The sequence below is a fragment of the Piliocolobus tephrosceles genome, chromosome 13, assembly GCF_002776525.5.
Source record: "Piliocolobus tephrosceles isolate RC106 chromosome 13, ASM277652v3, whole genome shotgun sequence".
Taxonomy (NCBI): domain Eukaryota; kingdom Metazoa; phylum Chordata; class Mammalia; order Primates; family Cercopithecidae; genus Piliocolobus; species Piliocolobus tephrosceles.
In genome coordinates, this window is record NC_045446.1 from 115420609 (window position 1) to 115433987 (window position 13379).

Genomic DNA, 13379 nt, shown 5'->3' on the forward strand with positions numbered 1-13379 from the left:
GGCAATTTATTTATGAAATTTATTTTCTTATATAAATTACTTATTTCTCTGGGCAGACAGCCTTCACCTTATTGCACTAATAGCACATCTGTAATACCAAGCTACAGGACAAGTCTTAACAAGAGGTTTGTATTCTTCAATGTAGCACTTGTCTACCAGGCACTGTAGAGGGGAGTGATGAGGAAAAGCCAGGACTGCTTAGGAGGATGGGAGGGGAGGGGGCAACATATACCCTTCTGACAATTGGTTTCCTCCCAGGAAGGGGAACATGCAAAGCTGACTTCTGGATTCTGGGAATGGGAAGAGTTGGGAGGCTGAGAAGCCCAACGCAACCCTGCAGCTCACCTCCCTTTATTTCTGAGGGAAGCAGGGACTCATCTTTTGCTCACTTGTAACAAATCACTCCAGCCTAGCTGATGCTTTGGGGTAAACAATGAAGTAGGAATCATCATCAGAATTAGAATTAGCAGCAATTAACAGGCAATACACTGCCACAGTGAGGCGGGTGTCATCCAGGTCCTGGGGACCTGCAGGCTGTGTATCCTAGGGAGAGGTGCCATTCAAGACCTGGCGCTGGCTCTGGAAGTCTCTTAACCTAATGCAGCTGGGACTCATTAGGCTCAGACGGCTCCTGACCACACTAATTATTAGCAAAGCTCTGGTGTTGGGTTCCAACCATTGGTCAAAGCTGTAATGAGACTGAGTCTGTAGGCAGAGTGAAGGGGGTGCCTGAGTAGGAAGGGGGAGGCCTGCTGGGAGAGGGTCAGTGGGCAGTGATTGTAACATGATTAGGCCCTCCTTGCAGATGGCGGCTCTGCTGAATGGGGATGGGGTTGGAAGGAGCCACAAGCCCCCTCGCTCTGCCTTTGTACTACACTGAAAACAAGTTGCTCACATACTCTAAAGCACATTCTTGATACAGGAAGAAGGGCTTGTGGGGAAAGCGGCGATTTGGTATTGGGCAAGAGCCACGTTAAGCCTTCATGAGGGCAGCCACCACAGCCTTGGCATTGAGGCTGCGTAGGTCACAGTAGGTCTGGCCGGTGCCCACAAAGACGATGGGTTTGCTTGTGATGTACGTCATAGAAATAGCAGCTCCCACCTAAGTGGAGAAAGGGGACAGCCAATCAACACGAGCCCACTTTTCACTCACCCTCTCAGAACAGGAAGCGCTGGAGCCAAGGTTTCCTTGCAGCCTCAGCTCCTTTGTGGAGGATGCCCATTCCACCCTCCAGTCTCACGTTTACCTTGTCATCAATGGTATCAAATTTGGTAAGAACAATGCCATCAATGAGCCGAGGTGTCTGAGCCATAGAATGGTCAGCCAAGGCTCTATTGAACTTGACCTGGAAAGAAAAAAGGTGATAGAAGTATAAGAACCATCTAAATTGACTAAAGCTTAAGTTGTAAAGGGAACTGGGCCCACACTCTCACCAGCTGGTCCACGGCTTCATTGCCTACTAAGGCTTCTCCTACAAACAGCACCAAGTCAGGTGTATTGACAGTAATGAGTTTGGCCAGAGCAGTCATCAGAGGGGCATTGTCTTGCATGCGGCCCGCCGTGTCCACCAGCACCACATCAAAGCCTTGGTTACGTGCTAAAGAAAGAAAGTGGTCAACTCTGAAAACGTGGACTACAACTAATCTCATTCCCAGCTTCCTTTCAAAAAATCCTAGTTTGGCTACCTGTTCACTGTCTTGGGCCCTGGATTTGGTTCCAAGGTAATGTGAGAAAAACTTGATTGTATGCTTGGCCATCACCAAACATATTCAGGAAAAGGAGGACAACAGGATAAAGGTGACCAAATTCAGGCTTCTTTGGTTAGGGTTATTAACTTTGCCTGCAACTACATCTATTACCCAAAAGCAGAGCATGGAAAGTAACTGATCTGGCTTTTTACTGTAATTAACGAGTCTGTAGTAGCACAAGCCTGATCTTCTGCAAATTCCAAGAGAACCAAAGGAGGAAAAGGGACCCCAAATAAGCCCCCAGACTTCCCGTGCACTGTACCAAAAGCAATGGCTTCCATAGCAATGCCAGCAGCATCCTTGCCATAGCCCTTCTCAAACAACTGCACCATGGTGCGGCCACCATGCTTCTCTGGAGGGTGTAGGGCACTCAAACGCCGGGTGTGTGTGCGCAGCTGCTCCACAGCCCCAGCACGAAATGTATCACAGGCAGCAATGAGGACACTGAAGCCATTCTCTAACAACCAGAAGGAAATCTGTGAAAAAGAAGCGAGAAAAGTCAGCTAAAGCCAGGATTTTGAGACACGAGAAGTACAGAAGTATCAGCGACAGGCTGGGGAACTGCACTGACCTTGGCAAGATTAGTAGATTTCCCCACTCCATTAACACCGCAGAAGGTGACGACATAAGGGCGCTGGCGACGCTGGGCGTCCATGATGTCCCGGAGCATGTCTACACGACGCTGTGGCTGCAGAATCTGCACCAGGGACTCCTGTAGGGCTTGCTTTACTGTGGAAGTCACCGCTGAAAGAGGAGGTGGAGGAGGTTTGCAGCTGTGAAACTTGAAAAGTGCTCTCAAAAATGCCTAACAGCTTTCCGAGCTAAGGGGACTAAGACAGTTAACTAGACTCTTTTCCCAGAAATCCAGAACAGACGCACATTACAAGGACTAACTCATTTAATCCTCTCAATAAACCTTAAAATCTAGGTTACAGAGGTTTAGAGGTTAAGGATTTTGCCAAAAGCCACATACCTAGTAAGAACGGAGGTCTATGCACTTAACCTCTTGGTACACATAAGCACTTTGTCACTTAGGGCAGTACTTACTGCTGAACGTCCCCATCACCTTCCCTTCCAACTTGTTGGCAACAGATTCACAGAGCTGGACAGCAATGTCTGCAGCCACGTTCTTAGCTGAGGAGAGGGGGACAGGTAGGTCAGTTCCATGTCAGCAACAACCAATCTTTACGGTACAGGTGAGAAACGCTAGGTGACTCTGCTCTCAATGACCCGTATCCTGTGAACATGAGTCAGCTCGGTCCTCAGAGCTTACCAATTAGATGATCACGCATCTTGTCCAGCACAGATTCCATGTCTTCACGACTCAAGCTCTTTGAACCCACAAGGCCCTTCAGCATACCAAACATGCCACCCAGTGTTCCCTTGGTCGCACTGCAGGGACCAATACACACAGATGACAAACACACACAGAGCGAGAAGGTGGGAGCTGTTACCTTACCAGTTTTGCAGATGCATATGCCACCCCCCACCTGAAATCTCCTTACCTAGGTTTGGTGGAGTTTTGAGCAGCCCCTTCATCATCGGAGCTGCTGCAGTCCAGATCCTGAAGCTGCCCCCCAGGCCCAGTCCCTCGAATCTGGAAGATACAGGGAAAGGAGATGGGGTCAGAAACACTAAGGTCTCTGAGGAAAAAGTCCCCATTGCTCTATCGCTTTCATTTGGGGAAGCTCCAAGTATAACTTACCCCTCATTCAAATCCAAGTATCATGTTCCCACACTCTACTTCCTCCCAATTTGTTATTAAAGATGACCTTCAACCCCTGTTGCCTCTTACCAAGTTGATGTCCTCAGACAAGGCAGCCTCAGGGCTTCCATTGGTGGTGGGAGTACTGTAATCCAACGCTTCTTTGTTAGCACAGCCACCCAGTTCCCACACCCGGGGTGCTTTTTTGCCCTTCTCCTTCGGAGCATCTGACTTCGTGGACTTGCTGCAACAGGTGATGATACAAAGGGTTATGGTGGAGAAGCGGGAAAGGAAACATGAGCCGGAGACCAGAGCTCCCTTGCACCCATCATGTCTAGATCACAGTATTCTGAGATTACTGGAGAAGAGTGCTCACTTGGACTTCTCCATACCCCTCCCATGCTTCTGAATGAACTCCTCTCGCTTCCTGCGGATCAGCTCCTCTTTGGAAAGTTCTATTCCGTTCTCAGGACCCACTGGAAGACCTGACTTTTCTGCAGGGACGGCTTTGCTGGTAGCCAAAGGACCATCAGAACCTGTTGGGAAAAAACTCACTGAAGGAAAAAAAAGACAATCTCAACCACTAGACAATGGCTAAAAGTCTTCCAAATTGTTCAAAGGAAATTTGGACCAAACATCTTGGAGTTCACAAGGCCTGGGGATTATAGGATGGTGAGCATTTGAGTGAGGAGGAGGCAAGCAATGACAGAAGGAAGGAACACCTCAGTCCTTAGCACCGTCTTAACACCTTTCATGTCCCAGTGTATCCAAAGAACTCAAACTTGCCTTCCTTCTTGGCCCCCTTTTTTTTGCTATTCTTTGCTTTTTCCTTGGGCTTTTCCCCACGTGTCTCAATCATGGACCTCACAGGTTTCTTGGCCTTTTCAGAATCTTCAAATTTCTTCATGGTAGTGGGAGCTCGGATCTTACTGCTCTCCTCTGCTTCACTAAACAAAAAAGAGAATGGTTTATCTTTCTACCCCGTGCAGGAGGAAAAATAACAGTCCAGAGAAAGGACTCTCACACCCAAGAGGACAATGAGAACTGGGGAGCAAATTAGGAATGTCTTTGAACACACCAATTTACCACCCTTGAACCACCTTCAGAGAGATCATCAAATCAGGGAAATAAATTGATTTTAGAGAAGGCAAGTCTCTCACCGAAGGAGCCGCAGGAAGTCATTTTGGAAATCAAAAGTGCCATTTAATAAACTTAAAGCACTTTGCTGTTGGATCTCCGTGCGGTACTTGTCCCGAAACAGCCGGTGCACGTCATCTATCAATTTGTCTACATACGTCAGTGTCAGGATCTTCTGAAAACCAACCTGTTTAGGGGAAGAAACAGAGCCAACAGATCTGCTTACATGCCAGCCTAGAATGGAGGGACGCCAACTCAACCCTGGCTTTCAGAGATAGGTTCAGCTACCTGGCTGGTTTCCCTGTCCTGACAGGCAGCCAAGCTCCCTGCCTGGGCCCAGTAGCTGCTGTTTTCCCCCAACTACCTTTCTAGTTTTTTCAGTTACGTCATCATATACACTGGCTGCAATTAATCAGAGTTCTCTTAATAATCAGGACTATGTTAACAATGTAATCGTCCCTCTACAACACCCCACTTACCACAAACACCAGCTCAAACTGGTTGTCCAATTTATACTTGAGTGTGAGTGCCTCATGGGTGAAGGAGTTGTTACCTCCCCGTTCCTGGAGAAAGAGTATGTCTCAGTGTTCAGACTATCCCCAGAAAACCCAGGTTTGGGCCCTGGGTTTGGATTACCTTTGGAAAAAAGACTTTCCCTCAAACTCAAATCTGTCCCCAGGACAAGAGGATGCTGGGGCACTTCACTCTGGCATTCCACCAGAAATGAAAGAAGATAACCAAGTTGGGGGAAGGAGGTGAGAGGCAGCAAGGCACATAGGAGCCAAAACGGAAGCAGTCATATAAACAATCAGATTATTAGCAGCTACACAGCATTCAGTTTTGTAAAGGTGTTTTCCCATCTGTTATTTCACCTAGCCTCGAAACAACAAAACCAAGCTGCTGGGGATAAATAGAGGGAGCGGAGGGGAATACCAAAGGCGCCGGAATTCGGCTAGAGTCCATACGCCGGAGTGGGGGTCGTCACTAAGTTGCGGGGTACCCTGAAGGGGACGAGAAAACGAAGCGGAGTCCGGGTTACGCATGAGTGGTCAGTTTGAGGTGGGCAGGGAGGGTGGGAGGAGGCGCGGAATAGAATCGAAGGGACCATGGATCGGGTCAGGAAAGAAGAGCCTGGAGTTCTGATCCCACGGGGGCGGTACCTGCAGCAGCACGGAACGAATCAACGCGTTAACGGGCCCGGTGCATGAGTCGCTAACGCCCTGGAAGCACCAGAGCACAAGCCCACCCTTGGAGAAAATGGTGAAGAAGTCGAGCATGGCGGCAGCGGCAGAGGAGCTGGGGCCGGCGCCGGGAATTCAGGCCGCGATAGCCGCCGCTTCCTGCTGCGCCAAGCGCGGGACACGTCACACCAGCGGCCCCGGAACCCGGCTCAACTGCACTTCCGCTCGGAACGCTGGGTGCCCTCCCCATCTCCGCCCGAGGGCGCGCAGGCCTGACGTATCTCAAGGCCAGCCAATGGCGGGTGGCAGCGGGCCTGGGCGGGGCTCCCGGAGAGGTTACGGGGAGACGGCCACCTATAGCGTGGGGGGGCGGAGCCCCGAGGGCCGCTGGCCAATTGGCGCGCTCGTCTGAATGGCGTTTGGCGCGGAGCAGTGACGGCTGGGATAATAGCGAGGCAGCTGTGCCGCTTTCAGAAGGTCCAGGTCTCAGAGGGGCAATGATTCGAAGGGTTCTGCCGCACGGCTTGGGCCGGGGCCTCTTGACTCGGAGGCCAGGCACTCGCAGAGGAGGCTTTTCTCTGGGTAAAGTTGAGGACGACAGAGGGTATTGTGGTTCTGGGGTGTCCCCAACCTCCGACTGTGTGTCCTTCAGGACCCGAAACCGTGGCCCACACTGGCAGGACAGTGGGTCGCCTTGGGGAAGGGGGTAAGCTTGCCCACCAGAGCTTGTACGGGCTGTGCAGGTGTATGGCTCCCAAGACAGCCCTTCTCAGGTGGCAGATCTCACATCATTCTACGTTTCCGCTTACAGTCAGACTGATTGATAGGTGGTACAGATGTGCATTAAGTCCTGCCCGCGTTCAGGATGCTGTACTTAGTGCTGTTGCCGTGAAGGAGTGAAGAGAAGACGGGATTCAGTGAATGTCCTGGAAGATGGCTAGAGCGTACCTAGACAGGGAGAATTTCAATAGACAGTAGGCCAGTTCAAGACTGGATAGAGGCCGGGCGCGGTGACTCACGCCTGTAATCCTAGCACTTTGGGAGGTCGAGGCGGGTGGATTACCTGAGCTCAAGAGTTCGAGACCAGCGTGACCAACATGGTGAAACCCCGTCTCTACTAAAAATACAAAAATTAGCTAGGTGCGGTGGTGGGCTCCTGTAATCCCAGCTATTCGGGAGGCTGAGGCGGGAGAATCGCTTGAACCTGGAAGGCGAAGGTTGCAGTGAGCTGAGATTAGGCCATTGCACTCCAGCCTGGGCGACAGAGCGAAACTCCATCTCAAAAAAAAAAGATTGGATAGAACTCAACTTAAAGAATGCTTTGCACTGCTAGCTAGTATAATGGTGGAAGTACATGGAGCAGGTGGGAACTGAGATCAGCCTTGAAGGATGTTTACTGGCTTAAGAAAGGTGTGTGTTCCTGTCTCTGGATAATTGAGTGCAGATTAGGAGAAAAATATTGTTCTTATGCAAGGAACTAGCAAAAGCCATCTAGATAGACAGTGTGAGTAGTAGCATGAAATGTAGTGTGGATAGGTGAGCTAAGGCCAGACCAAAGAGAGATTGCAGTGCTGCTGAGAAGAGTTTGAGTGAGGTATGAAATGGCAAAATGATTAATTTATTTAAGGTACTTACTGAGCACTTACAATATGCCGGGTGTTGCCATAGGCTGGAGATTCAGTGGTGAAGGTAAACACAGCCTACCCCCTCATGGATTTTAGAGTATGTAACAATACAAACTCAAAGCTGCAATTGTGACCAAGAGACCATGTAGAGTTTGAGCTGATCTGGGGATCAGGAAAGGCTCTCCGGAGCACGGAATTAGCTAGGCAAGGAAGTGGACACAGTTTCAAAGCAGAGAGCACGTGTAGGTTCCCTGTGGTGGGAGGAAATAAGGTGCCATCAAGGAACTAAAGGGCCTGGAGTGTAGGGGAGGATAAGATGAACAGGAGCGAGATTGTGCAGTACCTTACAGGCTCTGTTTAAGACTTTGGACTTTGGTTCTTAGAGTAATGGAAACTCACTGAAGGGTTTTAATCAAGAGCGTTTGTGATTAAATTTGTGTTTTGAAAAGATATTTCTAGCTATATTGTAAAAATGTTCGCAGCAGGGGGTGGGGTGGAAGTGGGGAATCAGTGGGAACAATTAGGATGCTTTTGCATTTGTCCAGTTGAGAGATGATAGTGGCTTGGCCTAGGATGATGGTGGCAGAGGAAGAAAGGGGCCAGATTGAGGAGTGAACGTGGAAACCAGAGCCCTCAGGACTTGATTATAGATAGGATATAAATGTAGGTTTGGTTGTGGTGATGGACATCCAGGATAAGGTGCTGCTTAGAGGTGCCATGCTTCAGAGGGTGCCGTGACTTGGGGTGTGCCAGGGTCTCTTGGTCCAGAGGCCTGGAAGACCCAAGTGGGGATGACGGTGAGTTGAATATGTGAGTTGGGATCAGGAGAGGTCTATGCAGGAGGTAATGTAGAAAATTAATTTTAGGAAATTGAATCTTGCAGTGCTCGGCACAATGCATGAAGAGGGAGACTGATGGCATGTGGACTATTCAGAAAACTGTGGCAACACTGTTGGGTGCAAGGTGACCTTATGAGACGGACTGACAGTGGGGACTGCCAGCAGGGACTGACAGTGGGGACTGCCAATTCATGTGTCTGTTTAGCTTACCTTTTCCTGTGTCCGTTCTCCAACCCCCCAACCATGTGGGAAGGAAATGTGTGGCCCTCTGACCCTAACTACATCCCACAGACTGGGATGGAAAGGTGTCTGAGATTAAGAAGAAGATCAAGTCGATCCTGCCTGGAACATCCTGTGATCTACTGCCAGACACCAGCCACCTGCCCCCCGAGCACTCGGATGTGGTGATCGTGGGAGGTGGGGTGCTTGGCTTGTCTGTGGCCTATTGGCTGAAGAAGCTGGAGAGCCGACGAGGTGGTATTCGGGTGCTAGTGGTGGAACGGGACTACACGGTGAGGCCTGGGGTAGGGCAGAGTCATGAGTGGGGCAAGAAAGATGACTCACATTGTATTAAGGACCCTAGGGACAAGGGAAGGAGAGGAGGGGAAGACCTCAATCTCAGGAGATCCAATGGGCAGAGATTGTGCTTTGGACCTTGTTGAGAAATTGTCCTAGGATCTTCCTCAGTCAAACCAGGAAGGTTGACAATAAGGTTTATTCTTTTGAAAGCAGATTTCATAATATTGGATTTTTCGAGATCTCACAGCTCTGCACTCAAGCTATAATTAAGTGTCTCAACTTTCTTTTTTTTTTTGAGTCTTGCTCTGTTGCCCAGGCTGGAGTGCAGTGGCACGATCTCAGCTCACTGCAACCTCTATCTCCCAGGTTCAAGTGATTCTCCTACCTCAGCCCCCTGAGTAGCTGAGATTACAGGGACACACCATGAAGCCAAGCTGTTTTTTGTACTTTTAGTAGAGATGAGGTTTCACCATGTTGCCTAGGCTGGTCTCGAACTCCTGACCTCAAGTGATCCTTCTGCTTTGGCTTCTCAAAGTGCTGGCATTACAGGCATGAGCCACCATTTCCCGCCCTCAACTTGGTTCTTTCAGGTCCCATTACTTGTGAGGTTTTTGCATTTTGTTGTATTTATTTATTTTGAGACAGGGTCTGGCTCTGTTGCCCAGGCTGGAGTGCAGTGCAGCCTCTACCTCCCAGGCTCAAGTGGTCCTCCCACCTTAGCCTCCCGAGTAGCTGGGACTGCAGGCATGCACCACTACACCTGGCTAATTTCTGTATTTTTTGTAGAGATGGGGTTTCGCCATGTTGCTCAGGCTGACCTCGGATTCCTGAGCTCAAGCAATCTGCCTGCCTTGGCCTCCCAAAGTGCTGGGATTACAGGCATGAGCCACCACCCGGCTGCTTTTTGCACTTTAGATGTTCCCATTTGCATTGCCAGCTAGCCACGAATCTTGCTACTTTACTTCAATCATAACCTTTCATTTTCCAAATGGTAGATCAAATGTTAATCGTCTGCCCTTGGACTTCCAGGCCATTACCATTTTGTACCACTGTGTCAGCTCTTTCCAGATGACTGACCCTCTCTGCACATCCGCTACTAATGATTTTAAACACTGTTGCCTTCAAGTTGACATATGCATGGGTCTTAGATTATAGACTTGCAGATAGGACTCCCCTTCAACTTTAGGTGTATAGCTCAAAGCTTTCATTGCGGTACTCTAGTCACATGTGATAGGTTACCTCAACTTTTCTTGTCTTTCCACAGTATTCACAGGCCTCCACTGGGCTCTCAGTGGGTGGGATTTGTCAGCAGTTCTCATTGCCTGAGAACATCCAGCTCTCCCTCTTTTCAGCCAGCTTTCTACGGAACATCAACGTAGGTGCAATGATATTGGGGATGTTGGGGTGGTAACCCCTCCTTTAGCCCAGAGTGGGGAGGAGCCCAGCTAGCAAGGTAGCCAGAGAGCAAGAATGGGTCAGTCAACAAGAAGTGGGGGGCCCTGGCCTTTCTTCCTAGTGGTGGGTGCCTCAAGGTCTGGGGCACTGAGCCCGGGGAGCTGTGGGGGAAGAAGGCGGAAAACTCTTCCTTGCATCCTTAAGTCAGTCTCTTTCAGGAGCTTCTCTCTGCACACAGGAGTACCTGGCCGTAACCAATGCCCCTCCCCTGGACCTCCAGTTCAACCCCTCAGGCTACCTCTTGCTGGCTTCAGAAAAGGATGCTGCAGCCATGGAGAGCAACGTGAAAGTGCAGAAGTGGGTGCCTGGCACGGCCTCTCAGTTGCTTTGCAGCCAAAGGTGTTGGGTGGCTCCTGCACCAGATTAGGAAGGGAGAAAGTGGAGTTGGTAAGACAGATCCCTGCGGTCTAGGACCTCAATGTGTCAGGAAGGAAATACACAGACCTGCAATGCCCGGTGGGAGTGCTGTACCGTGGATATGGACAAAATACTGCCAGGTGCTTCCTAATTTGTCAGAGCATGAAAACCACCTGGAACACATCCCAGACCTAATAAACTAGAATCTCTAGGGAAGGAGCCCACAAATCTGGGTTTTAACAAGAACCTGAAGTCAGGAGTTAGCAAACTTTTTCTGTAAAGGGCCAGATATTATGTATTTTAGGTTTTGCTGGCCGTACAGTCTATTCTAACCACTCTGTTATCACAGTATGAAAGCAGCCATAGACAGAAGCACAAATGAAGGAGTGTGGCTCATTTACGAAAACAGGCAGCAGGTCAGATTTGGCAACTCCTGCTCTAAATGATTCTCATGGTCAGGTGAGGGTGGGCATCTTTGTGATGCAATATGGCCGGAAGCTTTATTTTTATGTTTATTTAGGAAACACCCAAGTCTCACAGTGACATAAATATCCTAAATGCTGTACAGATATGAACTCATTTAATCATCAGAACATCCCCATTTTACATATGAGGAAACTGAGACATAAGACACTAGTAAGTGGTGGCAGTGGGATTTTATTTGAAGCCAGCAGTCTGGCTTGGGAGTGTTCTGTTGGTGCCTCCGCTATGAGGCAGCTCTGGGGGACAGTGTCCCAGAGGAGATACCTGTACTCAGGAGCAGGATTGTAAAAGGAGTGGAGAGGAGGTGGATCCAGGCAGGAGTGGAGGGAACATGGTTACCACCTTGTTGTGAAAGTTAATGGAATAGGTTGGGTGCAGTGGCTCATACCTGTAATCCCAGCATTTTGGGAGGCTGAGGCAGATGGAACACCTGAGGTCAGAAGTTCGAGACCAGCCTGGCCAACGTGGTGAAACCTCATCTCTACTAAAAATACAAAAATTAGTTGGGTGTGGTGGTGTGTGCCTGTAATCCCAGCTACTCAGGAGAATCGCTTGAACCCAGGAGGAGGAGGTTGCAGGGAGCCGAGTTCGCGCCATTGCACTCCATCTTGGGCGACAGAGCCAGACTCATTTCAAAAACAAAAAAGTCATGGAATAGACTGGGATAGCAGGGAGCTCTGTGTGCTGAAAAGAGACGAGGGAGTAGGGAAGGAAATGCAGTCAAGGCTGAAGAGCCTGCCTAGGCGGCTTGGTCTTCAGCCACTCAACAGTGAGGAAAAATAGGGGCATTTGGGGCAGAGAAGTGACATGACTGAGCTGGACTCCCCACTTGTGAGGTTGGGGTCCATACTTCACCCCTCTGCACACTCTCCTCTCTGACACACATACGCCGACCCACACGTGTATCTCAGACAGGAGGGAGCCAAAGTTTGTCTGATGTCTCCTGATCAGCTTCGGAACAAGTTTCCCTGGATAAGCACAGAGGGAGTGGCTCTGGCGTCTTATGGTGAGGCTTGCTTGCAGCGGGACAGCCTTTTCCCTGAAGGTAGAGACTAAGGGGTGCCACAGGCTGGGAGTCTCGGGTACCCCACGGCCAAGCTGAAGGAGGAACACTTTCCTGCCGTGTCGTGGGGACTGCCCTGGGCCATGCTAGTTCTCTGTCCTTCAGCAGGCTTTGTCTCTGTGGTTCAGTTGGTCAGGATGACCTTTCCTGGCTTACAGGCCCTCGAGAGGGGTTGGGGGCACAGGAAATACAATCCGAGAGCAGAAGTCCCCATCTGTCTTTGTGACAGTTCTCTTTTTCTTATCATAGGGATGGAGAATGAAGGTTGGTTTGACCCCTGGTGTCTGCTCCAGGGGCTTCGGCAAAAGGTCGAATCCATGGGAGTCTTTTTCTGCCAGGGAGAGGTGACACGTGAGTCTCAGCTTGTTTCCTCTAGCAACTGGGGCATAGGCTAGACCAGGTCTTATCTTCTCAGTCACAAGCTAAGAAAGGGCTGGGGGGAAAGGGGCCTCCCCTGAGAGCAGGTCCTAGGCATCCTGACCCGGGTTCCTCACTGAGCTGCGCTGCGACTTGTGATCTGCTTGATGATTACACCTCAGCACTGTCCTGGCAGAGTGTAGCCAAGCTCGTGCCAGCTCCCTCATCTCTGTTTGCTTCAGTGTCTGTAGGAAAGCTCCCATCCTTCCAGCTTTCTTTCCTTAGGAAACAAGTGAAATCCCCATTTCCTTCCTTTTCAGGGCCTCCAAGGCCTATTTTTCCTATTCCTCTCTGCAGGTTTTGTCTCTTCATCTCAACGCATGTTGACCACAGATGACGAAATGGTGATCTTGAAAAGGATCCATGAAGTCCATGTAAGTTTCTAGTTTGGTGATGTCCTTTACCAAAATGGAGGGACAGGAAAGGTAGTGACTCTCCTTGTTTTGGTCTTCTTTGACCCACTTTCCAGTATGGGTAAAACTAAGGCTCAGGAAGCAGTGCACCTCTCAGGGTGCCTGGTGTGTGGTCCAGGTCTTCCCACCCCTCACTCTCTGGTGCCCGCAGGTGAAGATGGATCACAGCCTGGAGTACCAGCCTGTGGAATGCTCCATTGTGATCAACGCAGCCGGAGCCTGGTCTGCACAAATCGCAGCGCTGGCTGGTATTGGAAAGGGGCCGCCTGGCACCCTGCAGGGCACCAAGCTACCTGTGGAGCCAAGGAAAAGGTAACTGTCCCCTGGGCAGCTGAGGAGGTTGGTGAGAGAAAGAAAGAAATGACATCAAAGTTGGATAGCGTGTGTGTGTGTGTGTGTGTGTGTGGGGTTGGGGAGGGGGTCTGTGGGGGTGTGT

General features: G+C 50.0%; 2 protein-coding genes across 2 annotated transcripts in view; one reads left to right on the forward strand and one right to left on the reverse strand.

The window, feature by feature from the left end:
* Positions 1 to 6023, reverse strand: SRPRA (SRP receptor subunit alpha). Its single transcript, XM_023208591.2, has 14 exons — positions 5752 to 6023; positions 5071 to 5154; positions 4615 to 4778; positions 4241 to 4401; positions 3831 to 3990; positions 3545 to 3698; positions 3255 to 3346; positions 3023 to 3141; positions 2797 to 2883; positions 2321 to 2493; positions 2012 to 2225; positions 1435 to 1598; positions 1248 to 1346; positions 1 to 1102 (listed from the first exon to the last, which is right to left on the reverse strand). Exons 1-14 carry the CDS (start codon positions 5866 to 5868, stop codon positions 974 to 976), a joined length of 1917 nt encoding a protein of 638 aa, XP_023064359.1. The 5' UTR covers positions 5869 to 6023; the 3' UTR covers positions 1 to 973.
* Positions 6024 to 6098: 75 nt separating this feature from the next.
* FOXRED1 (FAD dependent oxidoreductase domain containing 1) overlaps positions 6099 to 13379 on the forward strand; it is a 10318-nt gene continuing 3037 nt past the window's right edge. Inside the window, exons 1-8 of the mRNA XM_023208598.1 lie at positions 6099 to 6354; positions 8528 to 8748; positions 10020 to 10130; positions 10389 to 10507; positions 11962 to 12056; positions 12363 to 12464; positions 12828 to 12904; positions 13095 to 13255. Of these exons, the coding sequence (XP_023064366.1) occupies positions 6270 to 6354; positions 8528 to 8748; positions 10020 to 10130; positions 10389 to 10507; positions 11962 to 12056; positions 12363 to 12464; positions 12828 to 12904; positions 13095 to 13255 (971 nt within the window). The 5' untranslated portion in view covers positions 6099 to 6269. The remainder of the gene's footprint in view (positions 6355 to 8527; positions 8749 to 10019; positions 10131 to 10388; positions 10508 to 11961; positions 12057 to 12362; positions 12465 to 12827; positions 12905 to 13094; positions 13256 to 13379) is intronic.